The following is a 22,444-nucleotide window of genomic DNA, read 5'->3' on the forward strand; positions in this document are numbered from 1 at the left end:
CAATATCGAAAGGAAATAAAACCCCTCTTTGAAGCTCAGACTCATTGGTTGTCAAATGGAGGTCTGTGGATCCTTTGGAGTTTGTGAATACCTTCTTACCCCCCTCGACCGTAAGTCAAGCTGAGCAATGAAACTTTTTTTTCATTGATGCTGCTTTTTTTTTTACAAAGCTAAACGGACCAAATCTTGTGCACCAAGTGAGTAGGGCCGATTATTCTTCGTTTCAAAGCTTCGAAGTTGCTCCAAAGATAACTTTTGTCACTGCAATCATCCGACACTTCCCCCCTCCCCATCGGTGGATCGGGTCCACCATCACTGCCGCCAATCCAGGAGACCCCTCCTGGATTGGCTGGTATCAGTTCGAGCGAAAGCGTCCTTACCCTCGTCAGAGAACTCAATGTCTTCCTCCCTGATGGTTTTCCCTTTCCCGATGTTGAGTTCCTCCAGGGCCTGTTTGTATTCCTCGTCATCCTCGAGACCCGCCAGGTCTACGTCTTCGTCCTCATCTTCGTCCAGGTCTCCATCGTCGTCCGATTCGTCAGAACCATCGCCCGACTTCATATGTTTCTTCTTCCTCTAAAAAACACAGAAAAAAAGATCGAGAGTGACTTTTATTTTTAAGGTCCTCTAATGCATACTGTATTTAGGAGCAATCATTTCAACTGTTTCGGAGACATCAGAGATGTCCTGTGATGAGATAACAGCCCCTATTTTGTTGTCTAAATGTCAACCACAATCTGGCCACACCACGGGGACACCAATCCTTGAAAAGACATCGAAACATTATTTAAAACAAATAAACCGAATAATGTTGCATCAAACTCCCCATAAAAACTAGCCCAACATACAGCTTTCATAAAAGCAGCGCCGCTCGCAAAAATATGGCGGCGAGCTGCGCACGCGCAAGCCCTGTCGAACTTGGCCGAATTGGATTTTCCTTCACTCCCACGCCTATTCCTGCGGGGAGAGGGCTTCTCAAATGGCCAGGTTGTAAAGCGCTGACGCCACCAAGTGGCGAAGCTTGCCACCATGCCAGCCCCCCTGTAGCCTTGCCCGTGAAAGAAAACATGACCTCACGAACGCGCTGGAGGCGCCGGATCTCCCGGGACGCATCGTGCTCTCTTATGGCTGTTCTTTTGAGCGCTTGTTGGAATCGGTTGTTTGGAACAAAAAATATAGCCATCCGTTCAAAATACAAACGTGCAATTGCTATTAGCAGGTTTCGTTGATTGTGCTAACCTCGTCTTTAAACAAGAGAGGCATTTTTCAATTTTCATTTCAGTATCCCTTTAAACAGTCATTCTGGGAGTGAAGAACACCTACTTTTATCAATTTTGGGGAAACTGAATTGTTTGTCTCGTGATCAAGGAGGAGGGGGAGGGAGAAGGGAGGAAAGGGGAAAGGGACAGGCAATGCAGGGGCGATGGAGGGCATTGCAGCAGGGGGCAGGGAGGGGGAGAAGGAGGGAGAGCGAGGGGCAGATGAGAAAAGATAGGGGAGAGGCAGGGAGGAAGGAAAGGGGATAGAGGTGGAGAAATGAAGGAGGAGAGAGGAAGAGAGAGGGAGGGGGAATTGGTGTGTTGCGTGACATATATTTCCCTGCTAAATTTAGTGGGGAAAGTGAATTGCTGCATAGATCCTGTGACATCAGGTCGTATGACGTCAATTTCGCCGGCTAAATTTATCCAGGAAACTGGATTGGTGTTTAGGTCGCAAGTCGTAAAGTTTTCCGTCAAATTTAGCAGGAAAACTGAACTGACGTATAGGTCATGTGCCGTCAACTTTTCCACTTGGTGCATAAATCAAGTGACCTCTATTTTCTTGCTAAATTTAGCAAAAGAATGCACAGAGAGATAGAGATGTAAAATTTTGGGATTGGGGGAAGCGTTAGAAAGCATTTTATGCTTTAAAAAACAGTTTGTCATGCATGCCAAGCAACGTACCTTCTGTTTTGTTCCTTAGCATCTCCCAAAAAAAAAGAGTTCCCATCTTCCATAACAACAATCATCGACAAAAATCGAGCTCATAACCTTGTTTAGTGCCCTTTTAAAGTTCAATACATTTATTGTGGGACTATGCAGGTTGATGCCTCTTAAATTTTCTTGTCTGCAGAACATAAAGTGATAATGACAAAGACACCCCAACAACTTTGCCCCTTTTCTTCCTAGATCCGCGTTGTAGTGCGGCACGAATGAAGCCGAGATCTCAAATTCAAACACGACGCTTGGACCAACAAAACACAAATTCGGCGATGGAAGTTTCAGCATACGATGTTCTGTTGTCGAAATTTCTGAGCGTTTCGCGTTGCATAATCCTTCCTTTGGACACGCTGCACGAACAAAACTCCGTCTAACCTTGGTTGCGACAAAGTCGCCCGCAAAATCGAGCTCTCCGTCCACTCCTGGTTCGCAAAGGTTAAGGACCGCTTCGACGTCGTCGCTGGCCACACTCTCCGCCTCGGATTCATCTTCCTCCTCCACCTTCTTCTTCTTCTTCTTCTCTTTCAAGCCACCAGTCTGCTGGAAGTACCTGCGCAGTGCAAGTCAGCGAAAGGGGATTGGTGGCCGAGTGGGCTAGTGCACACGAGCTCAGAGCACATACCTAGCGAAAGCTAGCGCTGCAGAACCCAGGGATCCTGGATTCAGTTCCCGACCCTGCCTGTTTCAATCTGGACCGAGCATCGTACCGGCAAACGGTCGTGTATCACTACTGTGTGGTGCACGTCAAAGACCCAGGCTAGCAGTTGTACTGCACTGGCTAAGTTTCTCCTCAACAGTGTGTAACAATGTTGTCAAATACTTTGGTTGGTTGAATTCTCAATGTCTTAACATCTAATAACTAATTACCGCATTTACTCGCATAATGAACACACCCCCTGCAACGGGCATCAATATTTGGAGTTCTTTTTTCCCCCCGCGAGTTTCAAACTGCATCCAACTTAGCTAGCCACCAAGCCCACCAACCGAATTTTCTTTTGCCACAAAGCGGCCAGGCCAGGCCAAGTCAAGCCAAGCCAAGCAGCTCTCGTAATGGCTGCAAGTGCGTAGTCGCAGAAGTGATCAACAGTAGAACTGAGCGGCGCGCACACCTAACGAAGCTGGGGTCGAGGAATTCACCAGTCCCGGACATGCTTCGCCCATTAAATGCATTGATGTCAACAAACATGCCGTCGTCTGTGGTCCGCTTTCTAACAGAAATCGTGAAAGTGGTTAGGCCTAAAAATGGTCGCGTCGGTTTCCGTGCTGAATGAACTTCATAGGGCGCTTTTCATTTGGCAAAAGGCACGCCGAAAGCGCCCTAAAAAAGGCTCACAATTTATACAGCATGGTTACTGTGGCATGCCCACGACCAGCCGTGGGTGCGCATCCATGGGTGTGGACGTGCCACAGTACCCTACCGTGTCATACTGGTACCTACAATGACATTTGTGCAAGGTGCGCAAATGCAAAAATTTTACCCAGTGTAATGAACAAATATGCGTAACTTTTTCGGGAAAAAAAAAGTATGTTAATTACGCAAGTAAATACGGTAGTTCTTTTTGCAAGTCACTGACGGGTGGGAGAAAAATTGGAGGCCGAGTGGATTGAAACGTCGCAGCTAGGAGCACGTAAGGCAAAAGCATATGCTGCAGAACCCAGGGATCCTGGGCTCAACCCCACCCTTGCCAGTTTCGATCTAGCTGAGCACTGTACCGGCGTGCAGTCCCACGTCGTTACTGTTTGGTGCACGTTGAAGACACTAGGATAGCAGCGGTACTTCACTGACTAAATATCTCATCTGCAGAGTGTAACAATGTTGCTATAACCTCATGCTAACTAAACATCTAATGATTCAATTCTTGTTTTTGAAAGATAACAACCGTAAATTAGCAGCTGCACAACACTGGCAATGAGGTGTGCGAATATTCTAAACTTCCAATATGACAAATTGCTAGGCAATTGTGTTGGATACGTGAAACGTTCTAGCATTGAAAATGTGTAGTGATCTTTCGAGTTTCCAGATGCCAGACGCCTATGTTCATGGCGCTCTTCATGAGATAGTTTAATGCGTACTATGTGTACACTTGACAGTTGTTCGAAGAATGAAGCGATACTATCGCTAACAGGGCCGATTAACCTGGCAATCTTCCAGAGCCTTCCATAGTCTCGAGCTCCTCTCCTTCAGTGCGCACAGGTGGTCGAGCTCCTCCTCACCTTTCCCTCAGGTCAGGTGACCTCCCCATTAAACAATCAGCGTCGAGCACCTCACTCCTCCTCTCCCACCTGTCAACCAATCAGTGTCGAGCTTCGCCGCCACGCTTTCATCTGGGCTTCACGAAATGCCGAACACCTAGCCAAGGAAAGTTTTACGTTAGAAAACTACAGATGCTATGTGTATAAATTGTTAGAGAACTGGTATCAATGTTTTTTACGTATTTATGAAAGCTTTAGGGGGGGGGGAGGGGGGGAGGGGCGAGCACTTTTTTCATGCAGCTCACACGTGTTATGTTGTAAAACAGACAACAGTGCAGCCTTTCTAATTACAATATTATATTGATTTTCCTCAGCATCTACAAGTATATTAAAAATTTTCAACTGTCAGTTCAAATAATGGCACATATTCAATTTGACCTGTGGATTGAGTATGCACTCCTATTAAAATAGAAACTTGCCATTCGAGGGTTCATTTGACCTAACCTCATGACAAACCGAATGTTGAAGATGATGTCAAAAGCAATAAGGCAATCGCCCTTGCCACCTGCCAATAATGTGCCCCACGCAGCTTGCTACTCGCGAAATCAGTCTTGCTATCTATCTTAACACCATAATCTGTTCCAACGCAAGATTTCGAATAGAAACCTTCCCCCAACACTAGCCTTTTCTACCTTCTACATTATGCAACAGACACAAGGGTGGTTATGCAAAAGCACGCCCGTTGTACTGAATGTCGAAACAGTCCGTTAGAGAGCAAAACGAAGTCGCCCAGAAACTCTCTACACCTTGTGTAAGGCTCAAGAAGTCGCAGTTTCGAATCGTAACGATCGGCAATGGTGCCCGCAGAAGCGGACTGTTTCAACGTTCAAGGAAAAGCGTCTCCTCAGATTCCAGGTAAAGCTTTGGATGACCAACAACGATGATTTTAAGTACTTAAAGGTACCTAGAAGGCAAAACCTGTGCCTTTCACACCTCAAATGTCATCACTAGTGGATCTATACAGCGCCGCCTAGTTTGCGTCGACATCATTGGTCAGCACGTCTTGGTTGGTCAGCACATCGCACACAGGCCTCATCTAGGGAGTATTGCTCTATCTGCTATGCCCTGGCGTTTCGAGGCGTCCGAATACAACGGGGCATAGAGTTCCCCCTAGATTTGTTATGCAAACTACGATACCTGTAGAGGTACTGCTCCTCAGGAGGGATCCGGCTGACGTCCTGCCCCATGTACTCGCGGCTGAGCACGTGCATTTTGTGGACACCCGTCGGCACATACTGCCGCCTCTTGCCAAAGACGTTGCCGGCCAGGTCCTTCTCCTTGTACTCGTCGGGCGGCGCCACCTTCTTGGGGTTGCGGTACACAAACCTGGAGGCATTGAGGCGCAAGAATTTCAAATAAAAAAGCTTCTGGGTGTCGAGCGAGGCTTCGTCGTACCTGTGCATCCTGCAGTATGCGGTGCATGATCCAAACGCTCTATCGCTATTCTTACATGGCCGAAATTCTGCTTTCTTATCCATTATGTAAGAAATAGGGATTAGAAGTATTGAAACATTGCGGTGCAATGCACAGAATGTAAGAATGCGTAGACCTTAAGTAGTGCTCTTAAAACAGTAGAAACCAGTTTAGTGAAAAGTGACATGCTGTGCACATCCATTCTTGCAAATTACTCTTCTTATTAAAGTGATAAGACAGTTATACTCGAAGCCAAAATTAGTGGTAGAAAACACTAATGCCTGCACTATTGACCACATAAACCCTAGGACCAAGCATGAGCGAAATGAAAACTCGACCATGGCACATTCACAAGCTCATACGCTCTGTTTTAAGCTTACAGTGAAAACGCAAATGCATAGTTATTCGAAACGTTTTGGTGACGTAACGAAAATTCTTTATAATTGCAGTCAGCCACACTGTTCCAAGAGAAAAAAAAAGGTCAGAGTAACCTTTGCTTCACTGCATCTGATTTTGAGTATAATTCAGTTATCCTAGGTGTAGTTTATAGCATGTACACTAAGCGACACTGCATGCATGAACATGACTTCGTCACTTTTTCCCAACTTAGTTTAAAAAGATTATGGTGGGCATCAAAATTGACCACTTTGGTTAGTACTACAACTGAGCACTTTTCACCACTATACAGCATGTGAAGGGCTCTTCAAACAGGGCACTTCAAGAACACGTGAAGCAACACTTCTCCGCCGTATGAAGTGTGGCAATCCGCTTCTGTCCGGTTGTTTTGCCACGGGAAAAGCTTCCCTCTATTGAAGACAGCTTACGTCCTTCACAGAGGCCCAGAACATCTTATCATGTGGGTCCAAACAGTCATTCACAGGCTCTGTTGGCTGTCAGTCCATCCTCCGCCGCTGTTCAAGGCCTCCACCGCTGTTCAAGGCCTCCGCCGCTGTTCAAGTCTAATCCCAAAGATGGGAGAGGGGAAGATCTAAGGGACATCCAAATAGAAGACGGACGGCCGGTCTTCAACTTTTTAACTTCATTTGGCGGTGAAGTGTTGCTTGACGCAGCCTGAAGTATTTTATTTGGACACTTCTTTACTAACGCTTTTAAAGGGACACTGAAGTGAAAAAATTAAGTTTTACAGCGAAGCTGTAAAACTTAATTTTTTAAGCCATTTTTAATGGCACAATGGCAACAAAATTAAGTTTTACAGCGAAGCTGTAAAACTTAATTTTGTTGCCATTGTGCCATTGGCGTTGTAAGCAAAAAAACTCCCGGCAAACAATTGAAGGCAAAATAGCTATCTCCTTTGAAATCAGGCATACAGCATACAGCTCAGTATCCGTTTCAATAAACGTGAAGTGGAAGAATTTACAATTGCTTAATGGGTTTAACAACTATTAGTAAATTTTTCCCCTCAAAAAATATTTTTGGAGCGAAATTTTGCCGTTAGATGCAATTAAGGGGGGGGGGGGGTTGCCCTGCTCTAGGCCCCGCCCAGTGCTTACAAAACTAAGCACCTTTTCTCGGCTCTCATTGGCTGGAGATGATTGACGTGTTAAATGTTGGTTGTAAAATTGTCTCTCCGTGCCGTAAATAGTATCTTAATTGACAATATTTTCATGTTTGAGAAAAATAATCTAGATTGCCATGAGCACAGCTGACCAAGTAGGCGGTGCGTCCGTGGCCTAACGCTTATCGCGCTTGCCTTCTACGCAGAAGGCCAGGGTTCGATTCCTGGTCGCGACACCCCTTCTATTTATTCTTGCAATTTACTGTTCTCGGAAATTCGAGAACTCTGTTGCATGTTCGAGGTTAGAATGTTCTATGCGCGAACCTTCTACGGCCGATTGTTCGAGAAGCTCACGCGTGTACAAAAAGGGCTCCGTGTGGCAAGCCGCAGTCAGTCTTGCCCCAGCGTTCGACTCTGCTCTTACACCGACTTCAACGCCCACGACGCTCTGCTGTTATCTTCTGTTTCCTTTTTATTTTTTTGGGCACAAGTTCGCCCCATTAAACGTTTAGTTTCTTCAGTTATCACCGCCTCATCCATTGTCATTCGTGACAATATATCCCGAGGTTGCCTCTCCGCTTTGGTTCCAAACGATAAAAAACATGGCTGCCAATGTCTGCAGAGAGGTCATTGAGAGCAGCTCATTGAGCTCTTCTATTTTAATAAGAACGAGTCGTTCTGCAGTTACTAAAGTGTTTAGACGAAGATCTCCTCAACTGATCAATTCAATATTTATGGAAAAAAATGTGCCCAAGTTGGGCCACTTAAAAAAAACTTTTTTTTCCACTTCAGTGTCTCTTTAACTCTTTCTTTACCATGGGAAAAGTGGTGATTTCTAAGGAGTGGCAAGCAGAGGTGCAAGCAGGTGATGAAAATGTACAGTGCAAAAAAAAAAAAAAAATAAACAATACTTTGTTAAAACAAAAAAAAACTTGTTTAGGCAATTTACGCAGTCACTTCACAGACGATGCACAAGTAGCGAGAAGTGCTGCCACCGGGTGGGGATATGCCACATCAAGGATGCGTCGGCCGATTCGGGTTCTTTTGCGGGATCGCCTCCTATTGACCCACCCAAATCGACTGGCGCACCCACGATGCGGTGTACGCCATCTGCCATCAGCACTTCTCGCTATGAGTGAATCGTTTGCGAAGTGGCCACATAGATTGGCCTGAACAGGTTTCTGTTTGTTTTTTTTCCTTTTTGAACGAGGTAAGTTAATTCCTTGATTTTTTCCACTGTAAATTTCATATGCCTGCTTGCACCTGAGTACTAAATTGCAGCGCGATACATTGAGAAATCTATTTTTGCAAGACGTTTAAAGAGCCTTAAAAACGTTTGTCTACACGCTGTAGTAATACTGATGACAGCCCTTCAATACTAAAAAGAAAACTAAAAAAACCAACAATGGTTTGCTTTTGCTAACAGTGTCACGCAGTGTACATAGGAGAAAAGTTAAGCCATGCTCTGAAACTGTCGCAAGCTATTATCGCTACTTATGTCACCATCGGGTGAAGCTTCAGCTCTGAGATGCTTGCCTCATTTATGCAATGCGAAAAATCAATCCAGTGTTCATCCAAAGTGATATTAAGTAACGGCGGGCTTCCGAGAAAGAAGTTCCTCGGAGTCAGCTGGGATAAAGAAAACGCACCTGTCGAGAAAGCGGGAGAGCGTGAAATCCTGCAAGGGGTCCCCAGGATAAGCCACCGGCCTTCCCGAGAGCACTCGACTGGCGAACAGCGCCACGGTCGGGTGGTGGTGCTGGCTGAGGTGGCGCAGCTCCCAGGCGGCGCTGTGCTCCGCCCCGCAGTAGAGCGGGTTTCGTGCCAGGGGCTCGTAGCCTCTCGGGGCCCTGGGCTTTCCCTCGGGGCTGCGAGACGTCGAGGCCGACACCGTGTGAACCCAGGAGCTCTTGGGCGCGGTGGTGGCAGGAGCCTCTTTGCTTGCTGGCTTCAGAGCCAAAGAATTGTCGTCGTCCTGCAAGCACAAAATAGACCTTTTGCTAAGGGGACCCTTTACAGCGAAGCTGTTTATGGCTAGGGTTCCGTGCATTTTTAATGTGCGTCAACAAAAACGCAGGCAATGTCTCTGCCCTCTCTTTTTGTTGTCGTTCCAAGCACTCGCGTGTCTAGTTCCCTTCCTTCCCCAGCGTGGCAGTCCCATCACAAGTCTACTTTTTAAAGCCCTGTATACAAAGAATTGGGGCTCCAGTCCACGCTGTGAAGGTGGTTGGTCAGCGAAGCTGTGGTTATCACCTGCAACGATTGCCTACTACACTATACAAAATGCCGCCGCCAGTCGCAGCATGCTGCCGCTGGTCGTACTGCCCTTTTTTTTCCCTTTGCCACTCCTAGTATTCACGCTGCTCCTAGGGAGTCCCAACTATACATGGCCTATCTATCGCAGTGATGCAGCAACAATGAAATCAGTTGCTATACTCCGTTGCATCTTACGTTTAAGCGCAGCGGATGTTACGAGCCATCGGAGCCAATCGGAGGCCGTGTGAGTGTCACGTGACCTTAGAGAGGGGGCACAGCGACGCGCGGAAAGCATATCACAGGATACGTTCACAGAACGGGATTGGCTTAGATAGCTCGTAGCATCCGCAGCGTCCGGACGTAAGGTGAAACGGGACATAGGCAGGTTTTTCTTTTATATATGAAAGGCTAGTGACGTCACTACGTGCATCGCATTGTTCGCAGGCGCCGTTATCATCCATCATGCGATCTGCACTACACACGAGTGCTTCGAATGACGTCAACCTCTTTCGAAGCAGCTGCAAACCTAATCTTTACCGGAACGCATGGGAGGGTGTTCTTATTGTTCACACGCGCCTTATCATCCACTATGTGGTTTTGATGCTTGTTTTGTTGATGCTTGTTTTGTGATTTTCTTTATTGAAACGGATACTGAGCTGTATGCTGTATGCCTGATTTCAAAGGAGATATGCTGCTTTGCTTTCAGTTGTTTGCCGGGAGTTTTTGGCTTACAACGCCAACGACGCGAAAATTTTCTTGACTGGTAGAGGTATACAGCTTCGCTGTAAAAAGCAACGACATCCTCTGAAGACTGCCCCCTACCATCTTGAAGCGACCAGGGCAGTGCTGCCGTCAACACGAGGGTGCAAAAGAGCAAAGATAAGGAGTTTGCACGGAGTAGGAGGAGGAAGAAGATATGCCGATGCTGTCAGAGCGCAGTGGACGCCAGAAGCCCATGTCACCAATCAAGTAACGCCGAAAACGCAACATTGTGGCTTTCGCCGTCTTTCTTTGAGCATATTCGCTGCAGCTCATCCAATCGAATGCAGCAGAAGGTATGCTGAGACAGTGCGCTTTCAGTCTGTGTGTATGTGTTTATGTGTCCTTTAGGTTTCGATTGCACTCTGACTCAAGTTGAAACCTAGTATAGGAAGGCTGCCGCTACTCAGAAAAAGAGTCCCTAGAAGAAACTAAATTTGCACAAAGGCAGGTGCCTGACATTGTTGGTCATGAGGGACTGTGCCCTCCTGAAATGGCAACACTGGGAAGCAAGACAATGGGAGAGGGTGTACGTATGCACAGAGGAGAGAGGTCCATTACCTGAGCAACGAGGAGCATGTATGAGTGTAGTTACACACGCCGCACATGCAGCCTCCTGCAGAAGTCCTAGAGCAAACACCCAAAACAAATGGCACTCCATACGATGCGTTCATCAATGCCTTCTTTCGGCCACTTACTTCAAACCTTTTCTACAGATAAGACGAGCACAGGCGGCGCGTGTATCTACATTTCTAGCATTCTCCTTGATGCTCGGGTAATTTGGCAAAAGGACTATTAAGACCTGCTCGCCCCTTAGTTATTATTAAGTCTGTTTAATTATAGTAGACACTCATTAATTTATACTCCAGGAAGCCACGAATTTTGTTTGATTTATCAAATATTTATCTAAATATGATGCAAAAAAAATTATGATTTGTTATCAATCAATCAATCAATCAATCAATGTTTATTTTTCTCTTGTGCTAACCAACAGCTCGAAAGCCTACTGGGTTAAGCACACACAATTGAAATACACCCAAAATACAGAGTAGACAAAATAAAGAGTTGTGAAAAAAAAAAAAAAAAAAACATGCAAGCACACAAACGTGTATATATGCCAATTAAAAACACATGCATCAAAATGATCGTTCTCCAAAAGACAGGTTTGTACTAAAAATATCGACGTCACTAAATTGCGTGTTTAAAACATGTTGGATACGCGAAACCGGTGATGCGTTTCGAATGAGGTCTGGGTAAAAGACTCTAGGATTTCTAGAGTTTGTTCTAAGTGGTATGCGAAAGTGAACACAGGTGAGGAGAGTAGGGCTGTCTATTGCATTATGAATTAGCCTATGTAAAAACTGAACATCCCGAATGGACCTTCTTTTACCTAAGGTGCCCAATGTTAATTTTGCTAAAATCGAATTATATTCATAAAAACACTTTCTTACAAAATATCGGTCGTAAATGATGCGCACAAATCGCTTTTGTACATGTTCTATACTTTCACTTGCTGTTATAGATATGCAGTTCCAGACTACAGATGCAAATTCTAGTTTCGAACGCACATGGGTACTATATAATTTCAAGAGACAGTGATGAGTGATAGATGGTCTAGTTAAGCGAGACATTATTCCTAGCGTGCGCAATGACTGGCTGATAATGGAGTTTACATGAGAAAGGAAAAAAAGATGGTCGTCCACAAGAACACCTAGGTCTCGCATCTGCATGGTCCGACAGATCGTTTCATTTTCCAGAACATATGCATAGAATAAATTGTGACGCTTTCTTGACAGCGACATGACTTTTGTTTTGCGCGGATTTAAGAAAAGATTGTTAGAACTGCACCATTCTACCACTGAACGAAGATCGTCCTGCAGCAAAGTACAGTCATTGACTGAGGTGACCTCCCGAAACAACTTCACGTCATCTGCGAACATAAGTAATTGAAAGTGTTTTACGGACGACACCAAATCATTTATAAAAATAAGAAACAACAAAGGTCCAAGGTTTAAGCCTTGGGGCACTCCTGATATAGAAATGAATGGACGAGACAAGAAGCCAGATACCCTTACACAGTTCTGCCTTTTATGAAGATAACTCGTAAACCAGGTATTGTACTCAGGGCTCAGGCCATAGTCCCTAAGTTTCAGCAATAACAGCTCACGATTGACCTTATCGAAGGCTTTGGACATATCCAGATATATTGCGTCTACTTGGCCCCGAGACTGAATAATTGGAAAAGCAAAATTTAAAAATGTGCACAGATTTGTCTCGACGGATCTGCCTTTGACGAAACCGTGCTGTGCAAGAACAAACTTTCTTTTAAAATAATTATACAAACGATTGTACACCAGCTTCTCAAAAACCTTTGAAAATGCATTGAGAAGGGAAACAGGACGATAGTTACTAACATCACAAGAATTACCTGACTTAAAAATCGGGACTACTATTGAATATTTCCATTTTTCTGGAAAGACACCACTCTGTATAGACAAGTTAAACACTTTTTCAAGAACAGGAGCAAAACATTCGGCACATCCTTTTAGAACGAAGTTGGGAATACCATCTGAACCTGTGGACAGTTTAGAATTCAGCTTTCCAATAGCTAAAAGCACTTCGTGAACAGTACATCTAGTAAAAGGTAAATAGTCATCAAAAGTAGTATTACATGTCATGGGTAAAGGGGTGTTGACATTGGAAAAGCATGAACTGAAATGATGCGAAAACAACTCACAAACAGATTTTGGGGACGTTTCAATAACTGACCCGTTGCTCAGCGTTATATCGTTAAAGTTCTTCGTGGTATGCTTTTTCACATAGCGCCAGAATTCTTCTGGTCGCTTGTTCAGGTTACGCTCCATCTGCCTGCGGTAGTGATATTGGTCGTTAGCAAGAAGCTTTTTTGTTAATTCACGACAGATGCTAAATTTTTCATACCACAAGCCGAGCCTCGTTTTTTTATATAATCTGTGGTAACGTAATTTTAATCTCAAGTAGTATCGCAAATCTTTGGAAAACCACTTCGGGTACTTCTCTGGGCGGTTGGTGCGCTGGGGAACAAACAAGTTCATGGCATCATTGACTACCGCTGTGAAACTATCCACCATCGAATCTACGTCAGAGCATTGTAAGACATCAGTCCAATCATATTGTTCAAAATATTTGTATAAACTAAAGTAATCGCCAGCGCTGTACGCGTACCGTAGTGCACCAGACGAAACCCTTGACCTGAGAAACATAGAAAACGAAACCGTAAGGGGAGGATGATACGCATCAGGGGTGACCAGCGGATCGTCTACACGAGCCACTTTCGAAGTAGGAATGTTAGATAAAACCAGATCAAGAATGTTACCGGAACAGTTCACGAACATGTTGTGTTGTGTAAAATCATTAAAATTTATGAAGTTAAACAAACAAGACACTTTTTGACGTGTGCAGGAGCTTTCACTGTTAATACGACCATTAATCCAGTCAACTTTCGGTAGATTAAAATCCCCGTATAGTTGCACGCAATATTTAGTAACGTCTATTTTATTTTCAAGAAAATTAAAGTGGCTTACAAAGAGAGCCGCATCTGAAGCGGGAGGGAAATAATATGCTCCAATTAGAAAGTTGAACCCGTCACCAGACGGTATCTCGACCCAGACGCATTCTTGATAGGTTTCCAAATCATTTCGCCTATGTGCATTCAGTGATTGTTTGCAAGCTATCAATACACCACCTCCATATTTTATCCCGGAAGTATAATCACGATCTCTACGAAACACAGTAAAGGCAGGTGTAAAATATTCACTATTCGCAATGCCGTCATGAAGCCATGTTTCTGACAATATGACAATATCGTAATCGGTACCTAGCAGATTGGACATAAATTCATCCGATTTTGTTCTAAGGGTGGCTACATGGGTTATATGGGTGGCTACACATACAACACATATATCTGATGATTTGCTCTACACAGATCTACTAATTATAACCAGGTATGCCACACACGAAACATTGGTGAAATGTATGAGGTAAGTTTATTCATCCCTCAAAAACGCTGATTATATCCAAGGAGTGTTTAGACAGCACATGAAACCTCAATACAAAATTAAATTTGTTCATCCAGAAAAAAATGTTGTCTATTGTCAACTGGCCCCGTTATGCACACTTCTTAAGGCTCTGTTATACTCCGACGTAACGCGCGCGCAAGCGAACGCTGATCGAAGTCGGCTACGTCACGTCAGTCACGCCGCATGCGTCAAAAATTCGCCCTCTTTATACTCCGGCGGCCCTGGCGGCTCCCGCGGCTTGCATCGGTGGGCCGCTGGCGCGGCGCATGCGCAAAATCTGACTACGAGGGCACATTTCCTGCGAGTGCACCACTTCCGGTTCCTTTTCGTTTATAATAGCAGACGAAAATTTTCGCGCTTCTTGAGCGCCAAGTTTGAGCGATGGCGTGAACGTACCTTGCACGACGAAAACTTTCCCTTGCACTGTTGGTGCACCGCCTGCGCTGCCAGCGCAGGCGGTCAATGCACATACGGTACATCTTTGACAAGCGCCCAGTCTACGGTACTCAAGCTTCCTCGTGTCGTAGACACACGGGTGAGGACAAATTCCCTCGATCAGCTTCTCGACTGACCGAGTCCGATTCTTCAAACATGACGCCACACGGAGTGGTGCTCCTCTCGTCTGCTATTGCTCGTATTCGCCGCGCTTCCGCGCGAGGGCTGCCGGGAACCAGCGCGTGATCCATCCTGGTCCGGCGTCGCCGGCGCGGCCGGCGCGGAATACGGAATGCTCCATTTTGGCGTCGAGGCGGTCAGGCTGCGTCGAACGACGTCGGTCGCGTTGGTTACGCCACGACGCCGGAGTGTAGAGCGTCGGGCTTTCGCCGACGTGACGTCGCTGTGACGCGCTCGCACGCGCGCACGCGTTACGTCGGAGTATAACAGAGCCTTTAGCAAGCACAGGTGCACTGAAAAAAAAACAAGACCCGTGGAAGCGAGCTCCGCGGGTGTTCCTTCTTTGCAGTGCACCAGTGATCGGCAAGAAGTGAGCTCAAAGGGGGTGTATGAATAATATGGAAACCCTTCCAGTTAAGCAGCTTATAAATGCATTAAAAACATAGTGGGACAACTAATTTTTTTTAATTTGTTTGAATTAACCAGAAGTATGAAATATCTGAGTTTGAATTATCAGTATAACTCAAAATATGCATCAAATAAAAATAATTTTTTTTTTTATGCAGATAAACGTTTAGGAAGACAGGGGAAAGGAGACTTATATCGTCTCACTAAGCCTCATCCCCTGGGCAGTTCAACAGCACAGCGAAATAAAAAGAAAAAACGAAAAACAAAAAAAATTGAAACATTGAATATAAATTTTTACACATATATGCGATTTAAAATTGAGTAACTAATCATTATGAAATGCTTTATGGTGCCTTGGCCCGCATGCAACGGCTTTTTGTCACGCTTGAGCACAAACGCTTTTCACACGAAATCCAGCCCATAAACACATCACGTATTAAAATGAGTCTCACGCTGTCATCTGGAGCGTCCTCGTAGTGTTCGTCCTCGCTGTCGTCGTCGGCGTCGCCCGCAATGCCATTGGTCGATGGAGCGTCCTGGGCAGTGGCGTCGAACGACCGAGTCTCCAGTAGCTTGGGCCTAATCTTGAGCACTTCCGACACCAAGACCAACATACCGCAGGCGAGATGCGGTGTCTGGTAGAGACAGGCCTGCATCAGAAGATTTGTCCAATGTGGTTCACCCTCTCGCCGTTGCTTCGACAAATCAAATACAGGAACGAGGCAGTTTTATGCGATGCACTTCCGGCTCGGAAGTTTGCCGGAAGCCGCATCGACAAACTCTCTTAGTAAGCCTTTTTATATGCAGGGGCAAAGTTTTCCAGCTTAGTCGAGTTCTTTTGAGGTCCGTGTTCGTCGGAGTAGTCAGCGATACAAAGGAGAATCTGAGAATCGTCAGGCACTATATCTTTATGCATAGTGGTCTTTATTTGGACTGACACCAGCCGCCGAACGAGAAGTCGGCGGCCAAGGTGGCCCCAGTAGATGCCACCCGGGGCGACAAGCGGCCCGTCTCCTATTATACTCATTGAGTTCTGTCATTGACGGAGCATTCGCCATGCTTTGGCATTTCACTAACACGAAAGGCAACGCCAACAACTAAGTGCCTACGTGCAAACCAATGCAGATGGCGACGGATCCTGTTTATCAATGTAGTGGAATGCGGCTTACCGGAAGGGAAAAGATGTTTTACGAAACCACCCTATGGTGTTGCCTGCTTTTCACTGCACAACCTTAAAGGGCAACTCCGCTCAATTCCGAAAAATTTAGGCTTCCATGTGATTCAAATTCACAAAGCACTACTAAACAACTCTACGTCTTCGGATTCGCGAAATGTGGAACATTATTTGTGTAATCCTAATTTAAACATCAGCAGATACCGAAACCGAAACTTCGGTTGCGTCAGGCAACATTGGTCTCGGGTCGTCAGAGTCATGGCCACGTCACATCGAACCACGTGGTCTTGTGACGTTCGGAAGGGAGCGAGAAACAGGACACGCGACGCAAGCAGGTCTTATTTTTTTTCTTTTTTTTATTGGACGCGGGCAGGTTGCTTTGCATGGCGTGGACAGTGATGGCCCGGGGGAGAGGGGGAAGGGGAGAAGACAAAAGAGGAGAAGGGGAGCGGAGAAACAGACCGATAAGCGTGCAGGGCAGTGCAAACTAGCGCATCCGTGTTACGGTAATCACGTGAACACCCGGTCAGCCAACACCGGGAGGAGAAACTCATGACGTCATCGTTCAATTTCGCTCTGAGAAGTAAAAACAAGCAAAACGTGAGAATGACGTAGTCATGCCTCTGACATAGCGGTTCAACGTTGGCCACTCCAACTCCGTCGCATTGACTGCGCTGACGATTGCGCCTCGCGCCGCACGCTAGAGTTGGCAGATTTCGGCGACTTGGCTCGCTTGAAGGTTTGCTGGCCAGTTGATTAAATATATAAACGGAATTAGATCGTAATATTTGACATGGGGTCTTCCTATATGATACTGAAGAGGGCTACATAGTTTTCTAAATATCTAAATTAATCAAAATTAACTGTTGGGCTAGTTGGCTACACATTGTTGGGCTAGTTGGCTACACATTTCCTTGGTGTTTGCGCTTTTGAATCAAAAATGAAGCGGAGTTGCCCACTTGGAAGGAAACTGGGGTCTGCTGCTTTTTCTAGCAGTATTTTTTCCAATCTTACTGTAATGATTTGCAGCGAGAGCACTTTATTCCAAAAGTTTCAGCTACCTTGCATAGGCACCTCGCAACATGTCTGAACAGGTGTGAACGCAAGTGTATCCCCTGTTTTCTAATTGATTTCTGTTTTTTTTTTTTTATTTTTGCGTGGCACTTTTTACATTTATTGTAATATTCCGAGAATAGCCCGGCTAAATTCAAGAACAAATCGGGTGAAAATAAGGAGTGCGCTAGCTTTTGGTGCACGACCTGGAAAAGCTGAAAAACACTATTTTTAGATTGTGCTTTCCTGCTGAACTTGTTATAACGGCGAGGAACAATGAAGCAAAAATGACTGTACTCCTGAGTCGGCAACGTTTGTTTAGTATATCTTGCCATAGCTACCTAGCCGCATTTACAACGAGGTCATCTTTGATCCGAGCACTATGATTACTAGGGGTGGGCTAGCTTTCGGTGTTTAAAAGAATATAGCAAATCAAGCCAAAAATAGGGGTGGGTTATCTTTTGGGGGTGGGGCATCTTTTGGGGGTGGTCCTTCTGAGTAGGTATTTTTTTGTTTTAAAACAAACAACCCTATAGTACAGGAGACCTTACCTATGTTACTCTAAGAAATTAGAAAAAAGTGCACCAATAACATGCTTGTCTACATTTTGAATCCTAAAAATTAAAAGATAAATTGAAAAAAAAAAAAAGAAGAATGTGTTGCCGTTGGCACTATTTTTGGGGTGGCCGAGTTGACCTGCCAATACAAAGATAAGAAAAACTGGAAGTAGTCCATAGTAACCATCCAATGTGAGCTTTTCTTACCCACAGCAGCGAGGTAAGCCAAAGAAAACATAATCCAAACCAATCATGTTTTGAAAAACATTTCTTCATGTTCATGGTGCCCCAATGCAGGACGTGTATCAGGGGGGAAGTGGACTTTGTTGTGAAACTCAAAACCTTTAAATTTGGGTAGCAAATAACACCTTTTTATTACTATTTCATACACACCATGTGCATTTCTTTTCCTTGCAATTCGCATACTCTTTGGCCTGCACATGTAATACAATTGGTTGGAATATTTCTTTAGTATTCATGTATTTATTTTTGTAGGTACTATGTCAATAGTGCTGTTCACATGTCGTACGCAAATTAAACTTCAGCATCAGCATTGCTCTAAAGTATATTTGTTCATTGATCAGAGAAAGCATACCTCTCTACTGATGCAGCCTTTCGTTTAACCGCATACTTTATCTATCCGGGGATCAGGGGAGCCGAAGTGGGACAAAGCATTGTTCCACTAGCACGCTGGCAGGACACTGGGACCACGGCCGGAAAAAAAGGGACCTGTCTTGCCTGAATCAGGACATCTGGACCCGTTTGCTCGAAGCGCTAACCGCGGCTGAAGTTAGCCGCAGTACCTAGGAGAGGGATTTTGAGATCACGTGACTGGCTCGGTAGGGATGCGGGGAAACATGGCGGTGCCACAGTGAGTGAGCGCCGCTCGCTTTGGAACTAATACGTCGTTGTAGCTGCAATATCGGGCGCATTAGTCAGCAACGAATAATGCAGGAGGCTTTCGCTTTGCCTTACCTCACTTAAACCGCAAAGCATGGGCAATGAAATCACCGCATTTTTTAGATAGTGTTTCGATTCTGGGCATCTCTAAGCCTAAATGAACACAATAATTGTCGGCATGGCAACATCTTTGGAAAGCAGATTGTTGGTAGCACACAAAAGCAGACAGCGTCCCCAGACTTTTTTTTAAATTATCCAAGCATCGCGAGGAGAACGCTGGAAGTGTAATTCTACGGTCCACGCGCGCTGGCCTTCCTCTTATAAAAGATTTGAAGTAAATAATCATAATAAGGCTTTAACGAACGCGCGTGCAAGGCAAAATTTGTTTTATACTCTTTGCTTTAGAACGGTTACTACTGCAGACGCCAGCACGTGCGACGCGTGCAACTACAGTCGTAGCATGCACCTCGGTGCTTGGATAATTTAGAAAAAAGGTCTGTTGGGACGCCGTCTGCTTTTGTGTGCTATCAACAATCCGCTTTCCAAAGACGTTGCTATGCCGACAATTATCGCATTCATTTAGGTTCAGGAATGCCCAGAATCGAAACGCTATCTAAAAAATGTGGCGATGTCATTGCCCATGCTTTGCGGTTTAAGTGAGGTAAGGCAAAGCGAAAGCCTCCTGCACCATTCGTTGCTGACTAACGCACCCGATATTGCAACCACAACGACATATTAGTTCCAAAGCGAGCGGCACTTACTCACTGGGGCACCGCCATGTTTCCCCGCATCCCTACCGAGCCAGTCACGTGACCTCAAAATCCCTCTCCTAGGTACTGCGGCTAACTTTAGCCGCGGTTAGTGCTTCGAGCAAACGGGCCCTGGCCACTTTGTGTTTGGTATCGCTTGATTAAACTCGTATAAGTTCATTTGGAGCCAGAATTTGTTGATACATCTGATGTTAAAGCAAGGAAGCAAGTGAACTGAATCCATGTAGACAACACATCATGGACCTCCATTCTCAGCATTGGATATTTGTGCTGTGTCTACCAGTCTCCTCCCAAGCCCCAGAGCCTAAATATTTCTGCCCATTTCCGCATGGTTCACACACACTAATACATGCCCCTTTACATTATTCAGCAAAGAATCATACAGATAAATTCAGAACACCAAACTCACATTGAAGCATGCGAACATAGGCTTCCTTGACCCTTGGGTTTCGTGAGAATAGAGACGATAATGTCATGCTGGCTGACAGTACCTGAAGCACACGTTTCAGGAACGCCTTCACCCGCCGATCTTCTTCGTCCCTCTTCAGCGCTCGGTAGAGGAGGTTGAGGAACAGCGTCTGCTGAGTCGAATGTTCCAGTGCGGGGTCAAGAGACTTGCGGTAGAGTGCTCCGTAGAAGCGGTCCGACAACGAGCTCTTTGCATCCATCACCTGACGGTATGAAGGAAATAGGTCTTTGGTGAGCAAAAGACTGTTGCTTGGGCAACACATTGCTCAACCATACAACCATACTTCCCAGTTTGAACCTTTCACGGGTTGAGCTCATGGAATAAACAGAAAGAATAAGCGCAAGGGCACAAAGAACAAACGCACAAAGAACAAACTTCTGTAAAAACAGAAGGAATAGGTATGTAGGACGAAAAGACACACACATCTCTCAATTATTGTGTCTAGTTGAAGGAGTCATCTTCAACTAGACACAATAATTGAGAGATGTGTGTCTTTTCGTCCTACATACCTATTCCTTCTGTTTTTACATCTCAAACTCTTAACTTTAGAACTTATTGGTCACCGGAGTTTAGGAGAGGAATAGAATAAGGGTAATGCATCCACTGGCAAGTATGTGAAATCTTTTTTTTTTTTTTTTTCGTGGCATCCTGCAATGTGGAAAACTCGCAAGCATTCAAACCCAGCAAATTTTGAATGGGCATTCCTGCAGGTGGTTTGCTAAGGATTTCTGCTATGCCTCAAAACAAACTTCAGCCTTCCCAGGCAATAAAGGAAGAACCCCTGGTCTTCACTGCCTTAAAAAAAAAAAAAATGAACTCTTAAAATCAATTTTTTTTAAGTGCTTAGAGAAGAACATGTCACAAAAAAAACCTCACCTCAGACCAGACCCCCCCCTCCCCCCCCCAAATATCTTTTTACTATGTTGCGAGACACATTGAAGCAAATTCTGAAACACGTCCCTATTTCAGGGTTAATGTCTTGAAACAGGAGCTTGTTTCAGAATCACTCCCAACTGAAAATGAGTCTTGTAAACATTCTCATAAATAAAAGATGGTAGAGGGATGAAAGCCTGAAACTAATAAGGAATTTCCTTGGTGGGTTTGGAGCGATGCAAAAGCACTCCATGGGCGTGCCTTTAGAGCGGTAAATGCTTACATGTACTTGCATGTGCAAGAGGTTGCCAACCCAAAAATTATACAAGCTTGATCATGCTGACAAAGACTGGTAAGCACAAAATGTGCGATAGGCCTTCCAGGAAAGAGAAGGGTGCCTAATCGGCACCGCCTACCGAAGATTTGCTTTAATTTCTGACATGCGCCATCAGATGGCGCTACACGACTGGAAAGGCCGCGAAGCGCACGAGCTCATTCACGTGGCGCGCGAATGAGCTCACTCTTGCGTGGTCCGTACCACCGAGCCTGGATAGCTTAGTCGGCAAAGCACTGGGCTCAAAATCTTGAGGTGGAAAGTTCAAATCCTGCCGAGGAACCAAAGTGTTTTTATGTGGTTCCCTATGGGAGCAATGACTTCCAGTGTCGGCTTTTCGCTACAACTGGCCGTTACAGCCGGCCACTACTGCCGGCAGTTGCAGCAAGCTGTTACAGCCAAACGTTACAGAACTCCATGAAAATCAGCTGATGAAACACATTATGTGTTAAAAGTTTAAAAGCGGTCGAGAACCGCACCAAATCCATCAAAGGCATTACCATAAAAAACTAAAAGACTTGACCTAGCCGCTACGGCTGCTTTTATTCAGAAAGATTCTAAGCCGAACACGCAAACTTCTGTGAACAGACTGGAACACAGAAGGGCAATCATTAGTAAAAGGAAGAACTAGGGTTGTGCAATTTGATCCCTGCGAGACCCGTGTGTGCTGCCAACTTTGCCACACAGGCAGCAATATTGAGCTAAAATTTGTTTTTTTAACCCGCTATGTAGACTTGGGGTAGTGCAGTTAGATACATTGCCAACAGATGGCGAGGGTCATTCTGTCCGCTGTGTTTGTTTGAGCTTGTTCTTTTGTGTGTCGTCTTTCCCGCTCGATCGCTGCCTGCGTGGAGAAGATGGCAACGTCCAGTGTGCGGTGTGGCCTTTCTGACAATGAAATCATATATATCCTCTTCGACGGCGACGATAACGGGACGCCTGGTGAGGACAGTGAGTTTTTGGAGCATTCTGTTGACGACGGGAGCGATTTCGACAGCATTTCGGACTCCGAATCATGACAAGAGTGCACCGGTTCTGCGACGCCTAAGCGACCGAG

The 22,444-nt window shown here is 45.3% G+C and overlaps 1 protein-coding gene across 1 annotated transcript in view; it reads right to left on the reverse strand.

Annotated features, from left to right (window-relative positions):
* LOC8024703 (CCAAT/enhancer-binding protein zeta) overlaps positions 1-22,444 on the reverse strand; it is a 49,821-nt gene that overhangs the window by 9,395 nt on the left and 17,982 nt on the right. The window contains exons 7-12 of the mRNA XM_040210231.3: positions 20,203-20,382; positions 15,710-15,907; positions 8,811-9,136; positions 5,370-5,558; positions 2,355-2,529; positions 381-576 (exon numbers count right to left, since the gene is read on the reverse strand). Of these exons, the coding sequence (XP_040066165.1) occupies positions 381-576; positions 2,355-2,529; positions 5,370-5,558; positions 8,811-9,136; positions 15,710-15,907; positions 20,203-20,382 (1,264 nt within the window). The remainder of the gene's footprint in view (positions 1-380; positions 577-2,354; positions 2,530-5,369; positions 5,559-8,810; positions 9,137-15,709; positions 15,908-20,202; positions 20,383-22,444) is intronic.

The sequence above is a fragment of the Ixodes scapularis genome, unplaced genomic scaffold (assembly GCF_016920785.2).
Source record: "Ixodes scapularis isolate PalLabHiFi unplaced genomic scaffold, ASM1692078v2 PGA_scaffold4__175_contigs__length_147842914, whole genome shotgun sequence".
Classification (NCBI taxonomy): domain Eukaryota; kingdom Metazoa; phylum Arthropoda; class Arachnida; order Ixodida; family Ixodidae; genus Ixodes; species Ixodes scapularis.